This window comes from Ochotona princeps, chromosome 13, assembly GCF_030435755.1.
Source record: "Ochotona princeps isolate mOchPri1 chromosome 13, mOchPri1.hap1, whole genome shotgun sequence".
In the NCBI taxonomy this organism is placed as follows: domain Eukaryota; kingdom Metazoa; phylum Chordata; class Mammalia; order Lagomorpha; family Ochotonidae; genus Ochotona; species Ochotona princeps.
The window spans coordinates 19448537-19470338 of NC_080844.1; the positions used below are offsets into that span (position 1 = coordinate 19448537).

Consider the following 21802-nt stretch of genomic DNA (forward strand, 5'->3'; position numbering starts at 1 on the left):
TGGTACCTGAGTAAATTGTCAAGTAGGTTGGACCGATCTATTGACACCTTTGATCAGAAATATCAGAGAAAGGTATTTCCAGGGTCAATGTTAGTGGAAGACACATGAACATTGGGTGCTGAGAAAACTGGGTTAAAAGCCAAGCATTCTGGTTTTTCGTTATACAGAACTAGGCAGATCGTTGAATATTTTAAAGCTTAAATTTACCAGTATTCAAAGATACGCAATTTCTATAAAGAGGCAACTAGTAAACCTTTTAGATTCATATCACAATCTCAAATACATTTTCTTTGTTTTTTACCTTTTTCTTTCTACCAGCCTTTTAAAATCATCAAAACCATCGATATAGTTTTATGAGAATAGGCTGTTCAGTGGTTTTAGCCACAAGCTTGGTTTTCTCACTCTGTATGGCCATATTACTAAGCGAGTTCCCTTTTAAAAAACAAATGACTTACAGAGAATTGTTCAATAATTGCTGGTTCTCCCAAATGTGAATACAGCTAAATATATTGTCAGTTTCAATTACACCATGGTTGTTCTTAGAATGACTCTTTTTTTGTTGCCAAAGACAGTTCAAAAGAAATGTTCAAATTGTAATTAGGAGATAAGTTTATTTTGGTACAAAGAAACTTTGGAAACCCACACATATATCAGGTTTTCACAAAGTTCATGGAAAGGAATTTTATGAAAACCTCAGCATATATTTCAATTTTTTTTACACCAAACCAAATTTTGTGTAATAGCATTTCCTATGTACTGTTTGAAATTCCCTCAAATATGCTTTGTGAAAATGCGTTACAAATTTAAGTTTCTAGCTTTCTGCTTTGCCAGTTTTCTCAATATAGATGAAATAGAGAGTTGACACACAGAGGCAGAACATAAAGACAACTAAATAATAACTTTCCTAATGTTTTATACCTGTCTTACACTGCTGTGCAAACTCAAAACTCATGGCCTGTAGAATGTAAGGAATAATGAGAGCAATTGGATGGATGATATTAGAAGACTTTGCAGTGCCAGTCATCACCATTAACTAGATCTTAAAAGCTTCATACATTTATTTATGAAGACTTCAATTGTTTTTCCTTAGTGATTCATTTTGGACTCATTTACTAAAGAAAAGTAATAAACCTGGGCAACGCTTTGGCTACCCACTGGTCTCACCTTCACTCTTTTTCTTTACTTGCACAGAATTTGTATAAATGTCACAGTATGGTAAATTCGTGTGCTGAATTTCTAAAGATGGCTTTATGAGGGGTTATAATGACTCTTGTCCTGATTCTGCCAGCCTTATTTCTCTTTGTTCCTCAATTTGTTCTCCTTGTTTTACGCATGATGAATCTCTTGCTGTTCTTATATATTGTACTTTCTCGTGCTTTTCCTGGTGACATGACTCCCTCACTTCTTATTGGCTGATTTCTACATGTACAACAGTTCTTGTCTGCTATTATCACCTCTTGCTATGGTGTTCCCTGGCCCTCTGATCAATTCCACCCCTATTCTGCCCCCAGTTCAGGGTTGGGACATTCCCATGTGTTTTGATGGACTTCTATTCATGCCTCTGACCAACTCTGGTTACAATAATCCCAACATGGTGGATGTCTATATGAAAATAGATTTTAGTCATTTCTAGAAATATTACTGTGAAAGTCTATATATTTGTTAACTGTTAGAATATGCTACTTAGTATTTCAATAGTAGGTCATAATTATAGATTCATCATTTTCTATCTTAAAAACCAGTCTTGGGTTTAGAAGTGATTCTCTTAGGAGAACTGAGAAATGTGACAATTTTTTATAAGTGTCAACATCTGTAAAACCACAGCTAATTACAGATGAGACCAGAGCAGTGATTTTGATCACCATTTTACCATGTGAAAATTAGCTGAAGAAGAAAAAAGACAAGAACCTTGCTATAGTAAAACCTTATAAAAATTAACCATTTATGACTTATAAGGAACTTCCATGATCAAGACCACTTTACTTGAAAGTTTAGAATCTATCAATCCAGGAGAAATAACATGCAAAAAATGTCGAATTTAATCCTTTCAACCTGTTCACTCAAGTTTTGGTTACTGTAAATCTCGTTGATAAGGATGAATACACATATACCCAGAAGTGAGCACAATGAATGAAAGTATCCTACCTTATAACTAGGAGGAAAAAACCACTGGTGTAACTTTATGCATAATATTTGGGATTTTATACCTAGAGACTGTTTCAAGGTAATATTGGATAATTTTATTTATTTTTAAATTTTTCTATTAACATGTACATCTTGTTATCTAGTCTTGTGTAATGTTTCCATGCAAGTATAAATTTTTGGTTCTGAGAAATTTAATGTCATCTCTTTTAATCCTGAGAAATATGCTCTGCATTAGTGTTGGCTGTAGTATCTTTACTGTATAAAAGATTAGTAGAAATTCTTACTATTTTCTAAACAAAACTATGTATCATTATCTCCTGCCTATTTTCTTAGGCTTTGATAACCACCATCCTACTCTCAACTTCCCAGAGTTAGATTCCATTTATGAGTGTAAGCATGAGGTGTTTGTATTTTAACATCTGTCTCATCTTAAGTAACTTAATGTCTTCCCAAATCATCCATGTTTCCACAATGTTTATTCTTTTTATGAGAGATTGATATGTAGTATTAGATTGTTTCTATATCTACCACATTGTCTTTATCTATTAATGGGGACTTAATTTGATTTGCTCTCATGACCATAGTCAATAGTGCTGCAGGGAGCACTGGACGGCAGATGTTTCTAAACATGCTGATTTAATTTCCTTTGACTATATACCTTGCTAAGGGATTGCTGAATCATATGGTAGCTGTGTTTTCAATTTTTTTTGCGAAACCCACTTATTGTTTCCACATTGGCTATTCTTATTTGTGCTTTTATTCAACAACTTAGTATCCATTCTTACTAGATAGTATTATGATCCATGGATTGGTCTCTCTCCCTTTCCCTCCCTCACCCACCTTATCTCCTCTCTCTCTTTTATCTCTATTTTTTCTGTAAGTAATATCTAGACATATTACATGGAAGCATGGACTAGCATGGACTAGAAGAGGGAGAATGTGGAAGCAGAGAGATCAGTGAAGAGCCACCATTGATTTGTCAGATAGCAGACGGGAATGACCAGAAATGGAGCCGTGCCTGTGGGGATTAAAAGGGAGGGTTTATATGAGACAAACACCAGTAGGACTAGTATAACTAAACATATACAATGCATAGAGGGAGGTGCAAAAATGTGTTTCATTTAACTCTCAGTGAACACAAGAATGCTGATCATTTATTAAGATGGGACATCTAAGGAAAATAGTAGTTTTGAGATTGGAAGAATATGAATTTAGTTTTAATTGAAGGTTGTAGTGGAATCTTCCCAAAATGAGTATATAAAAACACGTAAATTTTTTTATTCTTTGCTTTTTTGTTGAAACAAGTAAAATTTAAAAAACTTGAAAGTCATTAATATAAAACCAATAGGCAATGCTCTTATGCGTTTTTTTTTTCAGTGAGAGCAATAAGTCTAGTAAAAGTGATCCTCCCCACTCCCGCAAACAACAACAACAACAAAAACAAAATAAAACAGATCCCCAAAGCAAAAAGAAAAACAAAAAGGAACCAACATGATGGTTCAGTAGTTAAATCCTCACCTTGCAAATACCAAGATCCCATATGGGCCCCAGTTCATTGCTAGCTGTTCCAGTTTCCACCAATCTTCTTGCTTATGGCCTGCGGAAGCAGTGGAGGCACAAAGCTTTGGGACCCTGCACTCACATGGCAGACCTGGAAGAAGCTCCTGGCTTCAAATCAGCTCAGTTCTGGCAACTGCAGCCATTTGGGGAGTGAACCAATGGATGGAAGATCTTCCTCTCTGTTTCCCTTTCTCTCCATAAATCTGATCTGCCCTTCTAATTAAACAGAAAAAAAACCTAATTTTTTGGAAAAATTCTATATTTCATGGGAGTATCTGAAAATAAAATTTAGGAAAGCAATTGCATTACAGTATTAGAAAAATATTGGGGAAGTTTAGAAAAAGGCATTTCAATAGAGAGTATTTTCAAGTGAGTCTTGTGCTTCCTAGTTGTCAGAGGAATTACAGTGATGCTGTTGAGGGTAGCTAACGATACTGGTTAATCTGTATCAAGCATAGTTAAAAGGGATGTGGTTATTTTCAGGTATTATTGTATTTTATAGTTAGTGCATGAATTTTATTAGAGTGCGGGGTTATAAATCATGTTTAAATCGTTTCATGATGAAATGGGATATGGAATTAATGAATGATATGGAAAACTGTATGTGTCTATTATGTCGCTGTGACAATGCTTGAGGATGTATAACTTATACAAAAAACAGTATTTAGTTTACAGCTTTGGGAGTCCAAACGTTGTAATCCCTACTTACTATTAATTTCGATACTGTGTTTTCATTTTATATGACACTTTGATGCTTGTCACAGTATTTCAGTTTTGATCCTTCTACCTGCTACGTGCTATAGTAACTTTGCCTTTGATAAATGAAAAGGATTTGCTTTATCCTGTGAAACAAAATTTAAGTGGGACATTACACTGTTGCAGATGAAAGAGAGTGAAGGGCGCTGACCTGGGATTGCTGGAAGCTCATATGCTATTGGAGTAGTGTCAGTTTTCATGAAGCTTGGCACTGAAACACTGCTAGGAGTCTGTTACCAGCAGTGTCATTGCTCCAGATCTGAAAAGGGAGAGTCCCTATTCTGACAGTTACTTTGCATGAACTCTGCCCTGCTTTAGCCTCATACACTCTGAATTTGCTCCCCTGAGATTTTAATGCAAATAGAGTTCCCCGTGAGACACAAGAGAATTTCTTCAGAACAAGAAGGGTCAGTGTAAGACTTGATTATGGATTATTCAGATACGGACAGTGACTCCACGTTGGGATACAGCGATGATGAAGATTCCGGTGATGAAGGTCAAAGAATATCTGAGTCAGTGCACAGAAAACTGTTTTTGCAAATATTGGGATATAGATATATTTTGCTATAGTTTCCTTGAAAAGACTTTCTAATGCTTCCAAAAATGTTTGAGAAGCTACCACTACTAAACTGCTTAGCTTTGACTGTCACTTTTCATTAATTCACACAGCAAGTTTGTGAAAATATCTGTTACTGTGGCAAACAGCAGCTGCTTTTGCAGTAGTACATGTTTATTAATGGTCACTCTGCACCCAACTGATACACAGGTACAAAACTGGAATAAGTTTAGATTTCAATACTAAAAACAGTATACACGTTATATCTAGAGTATTCTATTGAAAAATGTGCATTTGTTATAAATAAGCAGGCATAGCATGCTGAGTGATCAATGTTTTTTAAGTTGTTCACACTGTATGGTTGCAGAGTTCTCTCATGGTCATTTTTTAAACCAAAATTTCACATATTTTTCTGTTATAAACTGTTCAATAATCTACTCTGTCAAATAATTAAAGATTAAAGAATGAAAGCTCAATTCTTAAAAATACTGCTCTCCTCCGTTTTCTGCATGTCTGAATCAACAGTACATGAAATCTCTGCTAACTTGGTAAATTTTCTGCATTAACCAATATGAAAACAGCATTATAAGTATGATTAGGAATGTTTAATCACAGCATCTAGATGTTAATAAGTTTGTATTGGGAGAGTAGATATGATTTCATGTCTCAATTCAATGACCATGGTGAGTGCACCCACAAAGGAAGCAAACAACCAGAGTAATCATAGCATTGTCAGTTCATATTAATAATTTTTATTAGAAGTTTCTGCCGTCTCTTCTAATGATTAATTAAAATCTAAATTGAGTTATATAGCATTGTTTCTCACAGGAACAGGCTCTTGAATTGCATAGAAATAGTATTTCTGTTTGCTGTTAGGTAGATAAAAGGTTCAATGTATCTAATAATAGAAATACATGACAGTATATGGCAACATGAGTTTTGTATTGAATTAGCTTGGCATGGAATAACTTCTCATTAGATAATATTCTTATATAGCCACACAGTAGGCTAGGACATAGCCATGTATAGAAATTCCAAATATTTGAAAAAAATCAAAATTTCATTATATTAGTTTTACAACTTAGCACTGAAAACATATCAAGGCTGATATTATTAACAATGAGATATGTTTTAATCAGACCAGGACACATTATGATTAGTTACTATGCAAATGTTATTCTGTATTTTAGAATCTGGAATAGCTGTCAAGTTAAAAACAGATAGCTGAGTACATGTGTAGTGTAATGCTGTTCAAAGTGCATGACTTTGGTGTCAGCCAGATCTGTGTTCAGATTCCAATGTTGCAACTCTTAGCTGTGTCTGGTTTTGTATGCACTGCCAAATTCGCCCTGTTTAAATTTTTGTTAAAAGTTTTACCCTTTGTTGTAGGCAATAAATAAGATTTGTATAAACTATGTAACAGAGATTCTGATATATCCAAGTGGTCAATAAATGACAAACATTGTATGATTTCTTTATAATTATGTTCAGTATGTTTTTCCCTGATGTTATGCTGCTTTTCATTTTTATTTTGTGGTTATTTACTTTACAAGGTACTGAGTCTGATTCCAGTCCATATTTACATATTTTCCTTTGTAAAATATTTTTTCTGCTTTTATTGACTGCCAATCTAATGACTTTTTTCACTATTTACTTATAGGACTCCAATGCATTTTTTGTTTTTTGTTGTGAAGGAATTATGGTTAGTTTTTTTAATGTACCAAATATGCACCAGTTGAGATAAAATTTAAGATAGTGAAAATTTGTAATGATGTATTTTTATGTGACTTACATTGAAAATCTTTAAAATTAGGCATGCTATTGAATATGTTGTTTTTAAAAACTGCATAATTTTTTAATTGTTAGAGTTTACATATACTTTTGGAAAAAGCTTGTTTTTGTTTCTTGTTGTCATTAATTTCATGAAGGATAAAATTGGCACCAGTAATGTTTCCTGTCTGTCAAGTTCACGTCATTGAAAATTTCCACTTAGAAAGTCACAGTGTAGTTACAAATAAAGTTCTGCTTCTGTGATGCAGGAAACCTTCCCCCACTTTGTTCCTGGATAGGTAGGAGTGTTTTTAAAATGGAAAATCTTCCAAAATAATGCACATGATAGATCATGTTGGAAATGAAAATTATATGTAAAGAGCAAAGCATACTTTTTCTCTATATGACAAATAGTATGATGAACTATGATGAAGAGTGGGTGGGACTCTTTCACCATCCCCATTTCACAAATGAGAAATCTGAGCTTTTCATGTAGCTGATGAGTACTAGAGTTGTCACAACACCTAGATAGTGTTACTCCAGAGCCTGAAGTCGGCCATACTAGCCCACGTCTCGGGAGTATGATCCCTGTATCAGTGCTGCACCTCCTGCTTATTCAGTTCTTCTGTGTCAGGCATTAGCGTAGAATGCGGACCATCACTAACCAAGGTCCCTGCCCGCATGTGATTAGAAAGAGGGCAACATTGTTCTTGTGGTAGCTGTTCTAACTCATATCAGTCGTTGACCTGGTTTCATGGCTTCTCAATTATGGAAATGTGTAGTGATGGAGTACTGGGGTCTATCATATCCAGATGCGGGGGAGTAATGGAACATGCATCCCTGCTTCAGTCAAAAGATAGATTCCCAATAAAACTGCTGGACTGCCTAACATTGTCTGTACCAACAATGTCAGGGTACACTTAAATAAGAAACTAATGGAATTATGATTCCTTGTGAAGGACTACACTGTTGTTGTAGAATGGGAAAAATCTGTCGGGGGGGGTGGGAGTTTGAGGGGGTATCCCAGCCTATACTGAATTGTACCACATAACCATAATTCAAAATAAAATATATAAAAACAGAAGAGGGCAACAGGGTGTTTGCCAAGTAAGCATATAAAAATATATGAATCAAAAATGGTCATAATGACTGGCTATAGAAATACATGTGGTTGTAAAAACAGATAGTCAAGACGTCTGACCTGCCTAATTCAGGATGGTTTTCCCAAGAAAGAAGTGTGTAGGCTACAAACTATTAGACAAGTAGAGGACATGAGACTGTAATAAAAATTTTAGAGTCAGTGGGGAACTTAGTCTCATAAATAATTAAAAACATCTACAATAATTTGTAGTTTTTTTTTCTGTCATAGTGTAACTAGTGTGAAACAGGAATGAAAACGGGTATCACTGATAAGAGAAGCATGGTATGAGACACCTAAGAATTTGTTGCTGTTCCATGCCAGGACCCAGGTGGAAAAGACTATGAATCCTCACAGAACAAGCGCCTGAGCAGTGGAAATATGATTTTGAGATCTATGTAATAACAAATGCTTAAAAAGGGGCAACTTACTTTATCAAATACTGAATACTAATAGTTGCCACAAAGCAACAGTAATCTTAACAACATGGTATGGCAGCAGTGAAAACACTGTGCAGAAAAATCGACAATGAAGAAATACACGTCAGAGCTTAGTATGTCTTTAAGACATAAATATTCACTGGGAACATCTTTATTTGCAGGAAAGTATATTAAAGACACATAATGCTTTATGATTTTTGAACATATTAACACCATATTGTCTTCTATGTACCTATTTCTGTAATGTATTTTATATTTATTATTAGTTACAATAACTCAAAAGCTTTGTTAATAAAGAAAAGTGGCTTTTCAGTTATAATTCTGTGTTAACATAACAATAGTACCTTTTTAGTAGATGAAGATAAATTATGAATGTTATTTTACCAAACCTACTTTGACTGCTAGAAAAGAGAGAAGTGTAAGTGCAAAATTTCAAAAGTGTTAGATGTGGATAGATCTAATTACAGCAACATATTAATGCTTTTAAGGAAATGGTATTTATACATTTCAATCACTGTTACTTATATTTATCACATATCCTAAGAATAATATATTTTGTTATGGGTGAATAACTATGTGTTATAAGTCATTAAAAAGCTAGCTATAAAAAAGTTTTAAAAAGTTAGTTATAAAAATATAAGGTCTCCAAAATGTGTGAATAATTAACTTATAATTATTCTTGATATTTTACCAATAAATGATAAATTCATATGCAAATGAATTAAATGCTTAGTTTCCATAGGTACACGTTCAATTTTCTTTTAAAAATTCCATCTGTTCATGTTCATCAGTACATTTATCATTATCTGTTTAATAATTACCCATATGGTCTAAGGAATGATGACATAACTCCACTCTAGCAATAAAACCAAATTTGAAAATTATACCTCCTGAATTATAACTGTAGGATTCAAATGACAAAATAACAAAGGTAAATGGATGTTAAGGACAAAGACATTTGTACTAAGAATGAAGATTAAGCCTGGAAGTGGATAAATTGGAAGAATTTATATAATGAATACAAGTACACTGAATTAATTACAATGGACACTTTTTTTTGGTACTGAAGGTTGTTTAATGTTTCTCTTTTTTTGCATATACAGGGAAGACGTGAGAACAGCAAATGTAATTGCCGCAGAAGCTGTAACATGTCTTGTGATTGACAGAGAGTAAGTACATTCCTTTATCATTTTGCATACCACATACTCATTAGCATCATATATAAGCTTTTAGAATTTCATAGTATTTTATGGAGCCGTTCACAATTGCTTCATTTTTTCATTTTCATATTATTTCTTTTTGATTCTCATTTCCTATTCTTGGAAGTGGCTGGCTGTGCTATTACAGTTTTTTGAATTTTAGTTAGGTGCATAAATACTTAATCTCAAGTTGTTTTTAAATCAGAGATAACTAAATATCGCAGAGATACTTTGAGAATGAATGAGAAAATTGAGTAAAATAGTTCTGCAAGTGCCTTTTATCCAGGAAATAAGAATTTGTATTATTGTTGCTGTTTAGAAACAGACGACTACTTGAGTATATTTAGATATCCCACTATCAGTAGACGACTGTTAAAAAAGGCATGAATTCAAGACATTAGCAGATTAATTACGGACTTGAAAATTTTGTATGATGCCTCTGTCTGACCCTTTCCATTCTGAATTGCAGCTCACATTACAACTTGAATAATCTATGGGTTGACCTACAAATATCAGATAATTCTTTCTCCAAGAGCATGGTTACTATAGAACTGTATTGTCAGGAAAAAGTCAGTTTTACTTTCCCTCATGGCTATATGTATTAGTAACTTCATCAGAAAAGCTAAGTGCCTGACCCAAGGAGAAAACTAAAACATCCATTGCAGGGCCAGTAATGGACATCATAAGCAGGGAATGTCAATATAGGATGAAACTAAACAGCCAGATACCATCTGTCAAGGGTGAGGGAACTGAATGCTGGGCATAGGGCGGAGAGGTATTCCAATTCCAATTCATTTAATCTCAAATTTGGGGTGCCCTGTGTGTTGGATCATTAGAGCAGCAGTACAGTTGAAGAATGATAGCACTGTCAGGCAGTAGCTCTGGGGTGGACATTCTTTAGTTCCCACAGACTATTACCCATTCATTCTTTGTTTTCCACTCACACTTTATATAGGCTCTACCACATATAAGGCATTGTGCTAAGAGGAGAAACAAAGGAAGAAACAACATTCCTGCTGGTTTTGTTGGGAACTTCTGACAGACAAGCAGAATGTATTAAAACAATCAATACACAAGGCAAGAAAAAAGGCAAGAAATCAGAATGCACTTTTAGAGGAGTCAGTACTTAAAAAGAATCAGAGAATCTCCATGGAATGAATGTTTCTGTTAGGCAGCTCTGACTGTGTGGGAAAGAGTATGCCTAGTGATACAAGCAGTAGTCATAAGGAAGCTATGAACCATTTCCACTGCATAGGTTAGGAGAGGTTGAAGGCAGCGTATGTGTAGAACTTTAATGCTACTTGGTGATTGTGAGGTCATTACTAGAATGTGTAATAATGAGTAGGTCAGAGGAAAAGCCTAAGCATCTGGCAAAATATGAAGAGCAAAGAAAAATAGTTTTACTTGGGATAAGAAGATGTGAAATTAATGTAGTCATTTGGGAAGATGCACTCAGTCTATGAGAAGGCAATGAATTTGAAATGTATCATTGAACACTCAAGAACAGGTTCCACGCAAGGTAGAATATGCGAAACAAGAACTCTGGTCAGTGCTAACTGAAAAAGCTGCCTACATAGAGTGAGAGCTGAAATGATGGGATGGGGTGGAATTGCATGAAATAATAAAGAAGAAAATAAAAAGAACAATGTCATAATTTGGAGAATTTATTTTATTAAAAAGAGGAAGAAATATCATTGAAAAATGAGATGTTGCCAGTCATAACCATGCAGAAAACCTGGAAGACATTTCAAGAAAAAATAGATAAACAGTAGAGTTTAAGGCAAGCAGGAGTCTGGATGGCATGTGATTAGAGAAAAGCACAGTAAATCTATTAACCTGGAGAAAGCAGTTTTCATACATATTTGAGTATGGAATCTGGCAACAAAAAGAAAGTGGGTGTAAAGGAAATGAACACTGAGACTTAAGAATTTTCTTCTTCAGTAAATTGTTACCTGATTTTAACAATGGGCAAAGGATTTGGATAGTCGTTTTTCATAAGGAGATACACAAATGGCCTGTAGATACATCAAAAATTGCACCACAACAGCAGTTATTAGGGAAATGAAACTGAAAAACAACAGTAAGATATCCCCTCCCACTTCCAAGAATGGCTAATATAAAGAAAAATGAAAGATAATAGGTATTAGAGTTGCAGATAAGGGAGGAACTTCTGCTCTGATGTAAAGCTATTATAGAAGAATGATATGGGAATTTTTCAAACAACTAGAACATAATTGCCATCTGACCCACTTAATCTTACTTCTGGGTATACATACATAGAACCTGAAAGAAATATCTCAGATCTGTACTCCAGTGTTCATTGCAATGCTTCTCACACTAGTCAAGATGTGGAAGCAACCTAAACGGCCATCAGTTAATTGATGAGTGAATAAGGAGAGTTTTTGTATATACACACATATATACATATGTATATATCTGATGAAATAATCCAGAACTAGGTAAACACCATCTGATCTCATTTATTTGTGGAATAGGCTAAAGTTGATCTCAGAAATAAATAGTAGACTAAAATTTAAGGGACCAGACACAGAAGGAACAGGAATTGGCTGCTTAAAAGGTATAAAGATTTGGATAGAAAGACGTAATAGGGTTTGACATGTATTGCAGGACAGCGTAACAAGAGTAAATTATGTTTTATGTTTTTCATTTTCAGTATATTTCAAATGTTCCACCATAAAATATGAATCCTGAGATAACAGTTAACCTGATCTAATCATGCTATATACACATGCAAATAGCCAACTGTGCCCCATAAGTTTCATTAAACAATTAGTAATAATATTTGAGAAAAGATATTTGATTAAAGAAAGGTATAAAAGAGAGTGAACATAAGTGTTGGCAAAGTTTTTGGAGAATATCAGTATAGTGGGTGTTGACAGTCATCCCCATCTCATATTTGTGATCAATCATTTGGATCAAAAATATTGAAGACAAAATGCATCTGTACGGAGTATATGCAAGCTTTCCCCCTGTCATTATTCCCTAAACAATACATTACAACAACTATGTACCTTAGCTTGTAATTTATTTTTGGAACTATAAGTAATTAAGAGTTGCTTAAAGTATACAAGAGAATTGCATAAACTTTATACAGAAACAATGCTGTTTTATCCAAGACACTTGAACATCCTCACATTTCGGTGTCTGAGGGGTTTGTCTGGAGCTCGCCCTCCTCCCCTCCCAAAGAAAAATGAAGGATGACCAGACAGGCAATCCATGAAGACACAGCAAATGAAATGCTAATATTTGCTAGACGTAGAGCTACAGGGGAGGACATTAATGGCATATATGATCACTTAGAGATCATCTTTAAAACTTTTTTTTGAAAACAGCAAAGAAATAATAGTAGAAAATCTGCAGAGAACTATTTCAGTGTAGATAAGAAATATTGTGAGAATTTCGATGGGCTCATCTGTCCTCTAAGCATAAAGCAAGGAATTATGATGAGAAGAGGGATGGTGAGGCTGAGATACTGTCAGCGGGATGGGTGATGGATGAGAAGTCTCAGCAATTTTATCCCTGAAGACTGTTGCTATTTGCTGAGTGTTCACAGCTATGAGATTTTACCTGAAATGTGGTTAGTGTGTTTTATAGAAGAGGAATCTGAAGGTCATAAAAGTTCAGCAATTTGATAAGATTTCATGGTGAAGCCAAGATTAACTACAAAAAAACCAAATGCTAAATCGAATTTTGGCTGGTCATTTTGTCTAATTCCTTCATTTTAGTCTAAGTTTCAGGAGATTAAAAACATCGGGTAGTATTGCACACATACATTTGCCTTCATTTTAATTTTCTGTTTTCTGAAAACTTGAACATAGGCATTGCTAAGTAAAGATAAATGAGTACTGGTAAAGTTCACTTCCTGATTCTTGACTGCACTAGTTGTTGTAATATGAGCAATGAGACTTCAACTTAACATGTAATTATCCATGTGCAGTATAAAAATGTGGAAAGCACTCAATAAATGTACTTTTCACAGAAAAATTGGAAATGCCAGTTTATCTCTCATTAACACAAGTTTATCTTCAGGAATCAAAACAGAGAAGACACCTTGAAAGAGGGTTAGGTTTAGGTACAAATGCAAGAGACAGTTAGAGGCTAGCAACTCGGAAGTACATTGTGCACTTGTAGGAGAGCTATAGAATTAGGAATTCGACAAAATGTTGAACTCACAGCTTAAAAAAAGGACCATAGCTGAAGGATTCTGTCAAAAGCCTGATGCTGATATCTAATTTATGGCCAATTAGTAGAGCACGAGGGCTTCATCCTGCGCAAACAGATGGCAGATATTAGATCTGTCAACAAAAGGAGCTTCCTTCACGAATTTACAAGTGAAGTACCATGTACATGAGCCAGTGATTATGCCTTATAATTCCAGAGGGAGAGCCAAGGAACATTATTGTAAGTAATCATGCTTGTCAACTTAAAAAAGAAACTCATTTGCAAAACAGAAAATGATAAACAGATACATGGATTACTCAAAATCCATGCTCTGAGAATTAGTTTCTCAAAACATTATGTTCGTAACTATCTACCCTGATTCAAAAATTTGTAGACATTGTCTAAAAAAGAATATTAATTCAAGAGCAGTGTGTTTTCGTTGATGAGTTTTCATTCCACAGAAAAACAGTCTGGTACCTTTTTTACCTCTTATTTTATTGGGTATGTTATGTTTCTTTATCAGTTACACCATGTATTTCACCATCATCACTGAAAACTGTTGATAAAGCTAAAAGTTCTGTGACAGGTTTCCTTCCTTCTTTCCTTCCCTCCTTCCTTTCTTTTTTCCTTCCTATCCTATCCTATCCTATCCTATCCTATCCTATCCTATCCTATCCTATCCTATCCTATTCTATCCTTCCCTTCTTTCCTCCCTCCCTCCCTTGGCAGAAATACACATACCCACACATATATGCAATACAGGTTTTCTATCTCCTGGTTCACTTCCCAGTTGTCCTTAACAGCAGGATTGAGGAAGATACAAGTGAGGAACCAGAAACTATATCTGGGTCTCCTACATGGGCGACAGGGACTCAAGCACTTGAATAAACATCAGTCATTTCCTTGACACATTATCAGGGAACTGGATCAGAGCTGTGTAGCCAGGACTCAAATCAGCACTCTATTGACATATGGGTGTCCAAAATAGCATATTAAATCACTATACTGCAATACCAAGGATCATTCTGATCAATGTAAATCATACTAGTAGTAAGTACTAGAAATCCATGTATTTTCCCCAGAAAATTAAGTTCACAGTCAGTATTTTAACTCCATCCTCTAGCCCTTACTGTGTGAACTATTAGATGAAGCCATACTGGTCACAGAAGCAGAAATATTTGCATTGTGGTCCTCTAAATGGCAGTGATCTCAGCTGTCTGTATATTCCTTGCTTGCTCTGTTTATCATTAACATGCACAGTAAAAGAGGATGGATTCTTTCAGTACATGAGTTTTGTTCTATTTTGCTAAATTATTACTTAAACCATCAATGCTGCCCCTGGTGGTCATTAGCAGCAGTTGGAGGCTGCAGCCAGAGAGCATCTAACCCAGGTTCTCCAATATGGGTTGCAAGTATTGGCATAAATGCTCACCCCCACCCCAGAATATTGTTTCCAATTGGAATATGCAATTATGAAGACAGAGTTGCATGATTTCAAGCAAAAGTTGGCAAGTTTTTTTCTGTAAAGGACTGCCTAATAAGTATTTTCGGCCAAGTCACCTCTGATATCCAAGTAAAACAGCAATCAAAGACAGTACATCCATGGAAGGGCTTATGTTCTAATAAATCTTTGCTTATGAATACTGATGTTGCATTTTGTATTTTCATACGTGAAAAAGCATGACTTTTTATATTCTTTCCAGCATTAAAAATAATTTTAGTAAAAGACTCTTAGCTTGTGAAATATCAAAATCAGTGTCCATTTTTTTCCTTTTATTTTGATAATTTTTACATAGTTGATTAGGGCACAAAGGGTCAAAGGTTACAGGGTAGTGGGTAAGACCATTATTTCCACATTTTTTTTGTGTGTGTATCTGGGCTAAGGAGAAAGATAAAGGGAGAAGCCCCATCCAAATTCCTCCCACCCCATCCCATTTCCCCGACATGGGGCATGCTATGAGGGCACTACTCACATGGTTTCAATAGCTTAATAGTTCTGCATTGCTGCCAATCTTGCCATTCTAAGCATGATGAAATCTCTCTAGAATCCACTGACTGACTTAGTCCACCTTAGGGTCACCGTTTGCCCAGCTCTTCACTGTTAACACGTGGCTGGGGCAAATGATCCATTTGCTCTGTCCCGCGTCCTCTGTTGTGGTACCAGGTGTCCTCTACAGGCTCCGATGGACCACCATTTCCTCCATGTGCACTTGGATATACTGTCTACTGTTCTGTCTGAGCCTCTGAGGAGGCTCAGCTTTGACACATGCACTCCATGGTCAGATCACGGAACCTGTAATTCTGTTTGTTTTTTGGGTTTCTATATGAGTAGTTCAGTACAGGGTCTGGCACAGTCCATTGCTCCAGTCAGCTTATGCCTATGCTGGTGGTTGCAATTGCTGGGTCAGTTCTATTTCCAGAGCTGTCTTCCGCATGAACCAGTGGGTGTTGCAATCAATCCTGATTCTGCCCACCTCACACTCGGCTCTCATGAAAACCGATTGGAGCTGCAGCCTAGTCAGGGCAACTCCCCATAACCACCACCAGGCCCGCCCCCTACCCTGGTTCCCGTGCTTGCCAGTATGCACCGCAGACTTGTCCAGTCTGCTCCACATCCCATTCTGCTCTTATATATGTCAATGGGCATTGAAGCCTAGTTCAACCCAACCAACCCTACTTGCCAGCCCACACACATGTTGGCGGGTGCCTTTTTGTCTAGCCACTCCTGCTTCAGTCCTGGTTTTCATGCTGTCCAGTGGGAGTGGTAACCCAAGAAGGAAGTGCCCACTATTTCCTTACTGGGCCACTCCCACTCCTGGATCATGCACTCTCCAGGTGGTTCTGGAGTTTAACTTTATAGATTTAGCCCCCAATGCCAGCCTCTGCCAGCTGATGCTGTGGCAAAGCCCAACCAACCCTCGCCCACTCTGATTTATGCTTGCACTGGTAGGAACAGTCAGCCCAGCCTGGTGTTTTCCTGACCTAGCTCACAGGAGACCCACAGGTGTTGTAGTCCTGCCTGGTCTGATCTGTCCCCATCCCAATTCATGCTCTCCAGTGGGAGTGGTGGTTATGCAGTGGAGCCCTCCACATTCCCCCTACCAGCTTTGCCCCCTCCCCTGCTGGTTCTCATGTGTGCTGGTTGGGTGCTGAGGCCCAGTCTGGCATGGTCCACCTTGCTTTGGCATTTGCCAGTGGGTGCTGTAGCTTGGCCCAGCCCAGTGCCAATTCCAGCTCCTGCTGGTGAGGGTTACAGCCTAGCCCAGCCCATCCAGCCCCTATCCCAGCCGTAACATATACTGGTATGTGCTGCGACCATACCTGGCCCAACACGCACTCTGTTCTGGTGCTCAGATTCGCCAACAGGTTTTGTGAACTGGTTCATCCTGGTCTACCCCTGACCTACATCAAATGTATGGCTGTGGATATCTTTCTCTGGCCTGGTCTGGGCTGCTGCCTATCATGGTTCTTGCACTCACCTGCAGAGACAGTGTCCTGACAGAGGAGTTTCCCAAGCTGCTCCATCAGAACCTGTAGCGATGCCAGATCGTGTGCATACCGGAGGGTCCCTGAGCCAGTCCTATTTGGCCCACCTGCTCTCCTGGCAGTAACAGTGGCCTTTCCTGTCAGTCAGTGTTCTTAAATGGCGCGTGGATCATCATTTGCTAACCTTTGATGTGAAAAATGTTAAAACATTAGTGCTACCCCAATTGTTAACATAGACTTCCTTCACATCTTACTCAGCCTGTCTTTCCAATAGAACAAATACATTAAGATTACTCATTTGAACTGCCTAGTTCTTAACCTGCTACTGACATCCTCTTTTATTTTTAGTATTATTTGCATAGCTGTGAGAGATTCATGCACATGAGAGTCTCTGATTACGATGGGGAGAATCAAGGCATGGACAAAGGTGGTTAGACAAATACTTCAAATTTTTGGCTCCTGCGTCTGCAGGGAAGGAAGGAGAGGGGGCCACTCCCTGTTTCCAACTAGATCAGCACCCAGGGATGGTGGAAACATTCACTTGATGTCACCATGGAGACTCCGATGTGGGGAAGAGTATTTCAAGAGTGCTACTTGATGGATTTTGGTAGATCTCAGATACTGTTAGATTCGTTGCACCAGTGCTGAGAAAATCTTTCCAGAATCTGTTGGCTGATCAAGTTCACCTTAGTGTATCTACAAGTTCAGGAACATGTTGCAAAGCTTGACCATGTGAGTGGTGCAACCTGTCCTGCTTTCCATCCTATGACAAAACACTTAATGTCCTCTACTAGCATAAATGAACTGGCAGTCATATCTCTTGTGTGCATCTGAGCGTGCTCTCCACTTCACAGGCATTAGTAACTCAGAAGGCCCAGTTCCAGTACATTCACATAATGTCATAGTGCATGTATTGAGATTTTCCCTGTAGCCATGATCTAACCCCAGCAGTCTAGCTGGGTAGTCTCCTAAATAACCTTACCTGGGGTGACCTTAGACCTGACTCTTCTGTGTGCCAGCCAGTGCAGGGTCAGATTTGGTCTATAACCTGTACCAGCCAATGCACATTATAATTCCACATAGCCCAATGTCTAATGTGAACTCATGGCTCACATATATAGCAGCAGGTGCTGTACACTAGCTCAGCCCAGCCTGTCCCCAGGCCCAGCCCACACACAAATATTGAGTGCTGCAGCCTTAATTGGCAGTGGAGTTTCACAAGTTCCTTCTACCAGACCTGCTCCCAGCCCCAGATCTCATGCCAGTGGATGCCATGGACCTGTTTGGCAGAGTTTGCCCTCAGTTCTTGCCTTTGCATGTGCCAGTGAGTGTTGCCGTCTGGCTCAGCCCAGCCTCCTACAAGCCTAGGCTCTTCGGCTCCAACAAGAGTCAGGTGAGTTTTGCAGTCCAACTTGGCTTGGCCTGTCTCTACTCCCTGGTCTCTGCACAAACCTGCAGGTGTTGGCAGTCCCACAGAAGCAATCCCATAAGGATCCTACAGAATCTGCCCCAGAGCTGGTTCTCTCATGGTCTGATGGGAGCTACAGCCTGACATAGAATGCCCCCTGCTCTGCAACTCACTGACAGATACTGTGACTTATTCCAGCCAGGCATGCCCCCTAGCCCCAGCTTTTGCATGCACCAGTGTATGGCGGGTGATGTTATTAACTCACCCCAGGTCTCCCACTTGGATAGATGCCTTTACCTGGCCCAGACTTGCCTAATGTGTACCCACACCCCCTTCTCTGGGCCATCTGCAACTCCCTTCTGTGAATTGAGATGGTATGGCCCAGCCCAGTGTTCCCTGACATCTTTCAAAGCAAAACTAGGGAACTGTGCTGGCACACTGGTATAGTTCAGGCAAATTTGGCATCAACTAGGCCCAGAATGCTAACCAGCTATTGGCTGTTTTTCTCCCAGCAGTATAACACTTGGATAGGTACAAGGCAACCTAGGTAGGTGCCTGCAGCTTGCTTGACATCCATTTTTCTGGTCCTCCAGATGCCTTTTGTTTCTGCTAGACTTCCCAACTATAATACCCATGTACTTGTCCTTTTCTTTTTCCTGAAGTCAATACCATTTTCCCTTAGTTTTCATAACGTATGTGCCTTCTTTGCATCTTATTCTCTGTACCTCTTGTTTCCAGCTATGCTTTCTCTAGGACTTCACTGTAAGTTTTGCATTAATTTTTGGTGACAGGTAGAATTAAACATGGTGGTCCACAAATGTCATTGTCAGTTTGATTACATTTGCTTTTGAAGATCATGAAAATATGACAGAATATTTTAGAATTTTGGCTGCCATGAAGGAAGAAGTAAAGCACAGTGGAGGGAAGATTTGGGGACAGAAAGGCCTTCTGGGTACCATGTGTCCTCTCAGATCACCCTCATGAAGGATCACAGACCCAGTTGAGCCACCTTGGTCAACTGTGTTCTTTCTTATATAACTTGTCACTCTGTGTTCACATGATAGGACTAATGGGATTCCACATGCCAGATTGGCTGTAGCCACATTGCTTAACTGATGGAGTGATAAACTTAAAATATTTCTCAAGTTCAGCCTCTCCTACAGACTAAGTGGATTTTATTTTGGTTCATTTTCCAGAAAGAAATATGAGGTCATGTAGGATATTGGCAGCATGATCATGAGCAAACTAATGTGCCTCACCTTTTTAATGGGACAGGTATTAACTGGTACATATTTCTAAAATATTAAACAGGAGAGAGAACATGTAGAATCTTAGAAAAAGACTTGGTTAGTTTATGGGGCAGAGTGCACACTCTGAACAAGTATGATCTAACTATGAGAACAACTGTTTATACTGGAGAAAGTACATGCTGAGACAGTAATTGTGGCTTGTAATCAAGGAAAAAGGTGAATGGAAAATTCTTTCTATTTGTGCTGATCCTGATGCCTTATATTAGTGCAGACTTTCCGCCCACTACAAGCAGTTAGAGAAGTGATATCTTGGATTTATCGACTGGGGAATTCATTGAGGAGGTTCTAATTCATGATTAATCTGCCCATCCAAAACCTACGGCCATATCAGCCATCTGGAAGTTAGTATTTTGGAGGTTTCAAGACAAATATGCAAATGTTATATTGCTATTTCAATTCTTATTTCATGGGTAATTTCCAGGTCTCATTTGGTAAGTCACAACCCATAGGGTTTCTCTCTAGTATAACCTTTTGACTGTGTTCAAAGTAAAAGAAGTTGAATGTTACAAATGTGGTGATGGGCCATAAGCAAAATTTAAACTGGCTTTTGCTTACAGAAAGTTATTAAAAGTTAAAAAGTGATTGAATCATTCACAAAGTCCTATAAGAAATTATGCAGAAGAGGAATCTGATAGACCAGGGCTTGGCACCTGCTGCTTCTTCAAACAACAACAAAGCACATAGCTACGCACAGTGATCATCACAAAATCTTATTTTCACCTTTTAGAATAAGGTCTGTAGTTTTCTATCTCCTTTTGCAGATGAACTAATGACACTAATAAATGTGTGTCAAGTTCAAAAGCATTGAGTTTTACTCAGATCACACTGTTTAATTAGAATTAAGATAGGGATTATACTCATATTTTTGTATCTTAAGGCATTTATTGTAGTTATAAATTTTTGGAACAGAGAGACTTTGAAAAGTCTCTCTTTTAAACCTGTGAGACATGAGAAAAGTGAATCCAGAAGAAATATGAATTTTCTTGGCTCTTTAGTGCACAGCATAGCAAGGGTCTTAGGAGATTGGTTTCTGTGACATCACATTATACTTTAAGTGACCAAGATATGAAACTCATGCATGCAGTGGAATAAGCACATATTGAATATGTACTGTGTGTTAAAATGTAGCCTCTGGTCCAGGGAAATGCATAAAAATGCATTTTCCTTCAAGAGATTTAAAACAATAAAAATTAACCACTAATACCACTAATAGTAAAAAGTAAGTGGCTCTTAATTGAACTAAAATCTTCATTGAATCAAATTCAAGTTTCTTTTAAGAATATGGATCAGTAAGTGATGGATCCTAAGAGTGAATAAGGATTTCAGAGTCAAATCGTTACCACCCTGGCTTAACAGCTGGATTTATTCACTTTAAATGGACATTTATCAATTTAGTTGTTTTATTTCATTTAGCCTGGTGGTTAAGACGCTGGTTAGGATACCTGTGTCCCACCTTGATTTATTCTCTGGCTGTTGATTCTAGTTTGGTCCCTGGGAGGTGGCAGATGATGGTACAAAGAACTGAATTCCTGCCATCCCTGAGAAACTTGGTTTGAGTTTCTGGCTTTGGGTCATACCTTCCCCCCTCCCTGTCACAGACATTGTGGAGAGAAGCAGAACCTGTGCGATCTGTCACTGATTTGCCCTCTCTCAGGTTTTTTCATTAATTGAATAAAATCTTATAAAAATGCATGTATGAGGTCTTTACTTGATATTGTACCATCCATAAAGTAGGCTTTTTCTTTGTTTCTCATTATGCCACTGTTTCTGTTTTGACTTACAAATACAAGGTTTGGAGAATAGGAACTGTATCTTATTCACTGCTGCAGCCTCATCTTAGCATGGTTCAGTA

General features: G+C 37.6%; 1 protein-coding gene across 3 annotated transcripts in view; it reads left to right on the forward strand.

The window, feature by feature from the left end:
• The window catches only part of PRKG1 (protein kinase cGMP-dependent 1), a 1159635-nt gene that overhangs the window by 1028902 nt on the left and 108931 nt on the right, over positions 1-21802 (forward strand). For all 3 annotated transcript variants that reach the window (XM_004583389.2, XM_004583388.3, XM_058671972.1), the window contains one exon: positions 9469-9534. In XM_004583389.2, coding sequence (XP_004583446.2) covers positions 9469-9534 — 66 coding nt within the window. The remainder of the gene's footprint in view (positions 1-9468; positions 9535-21802) is intronic.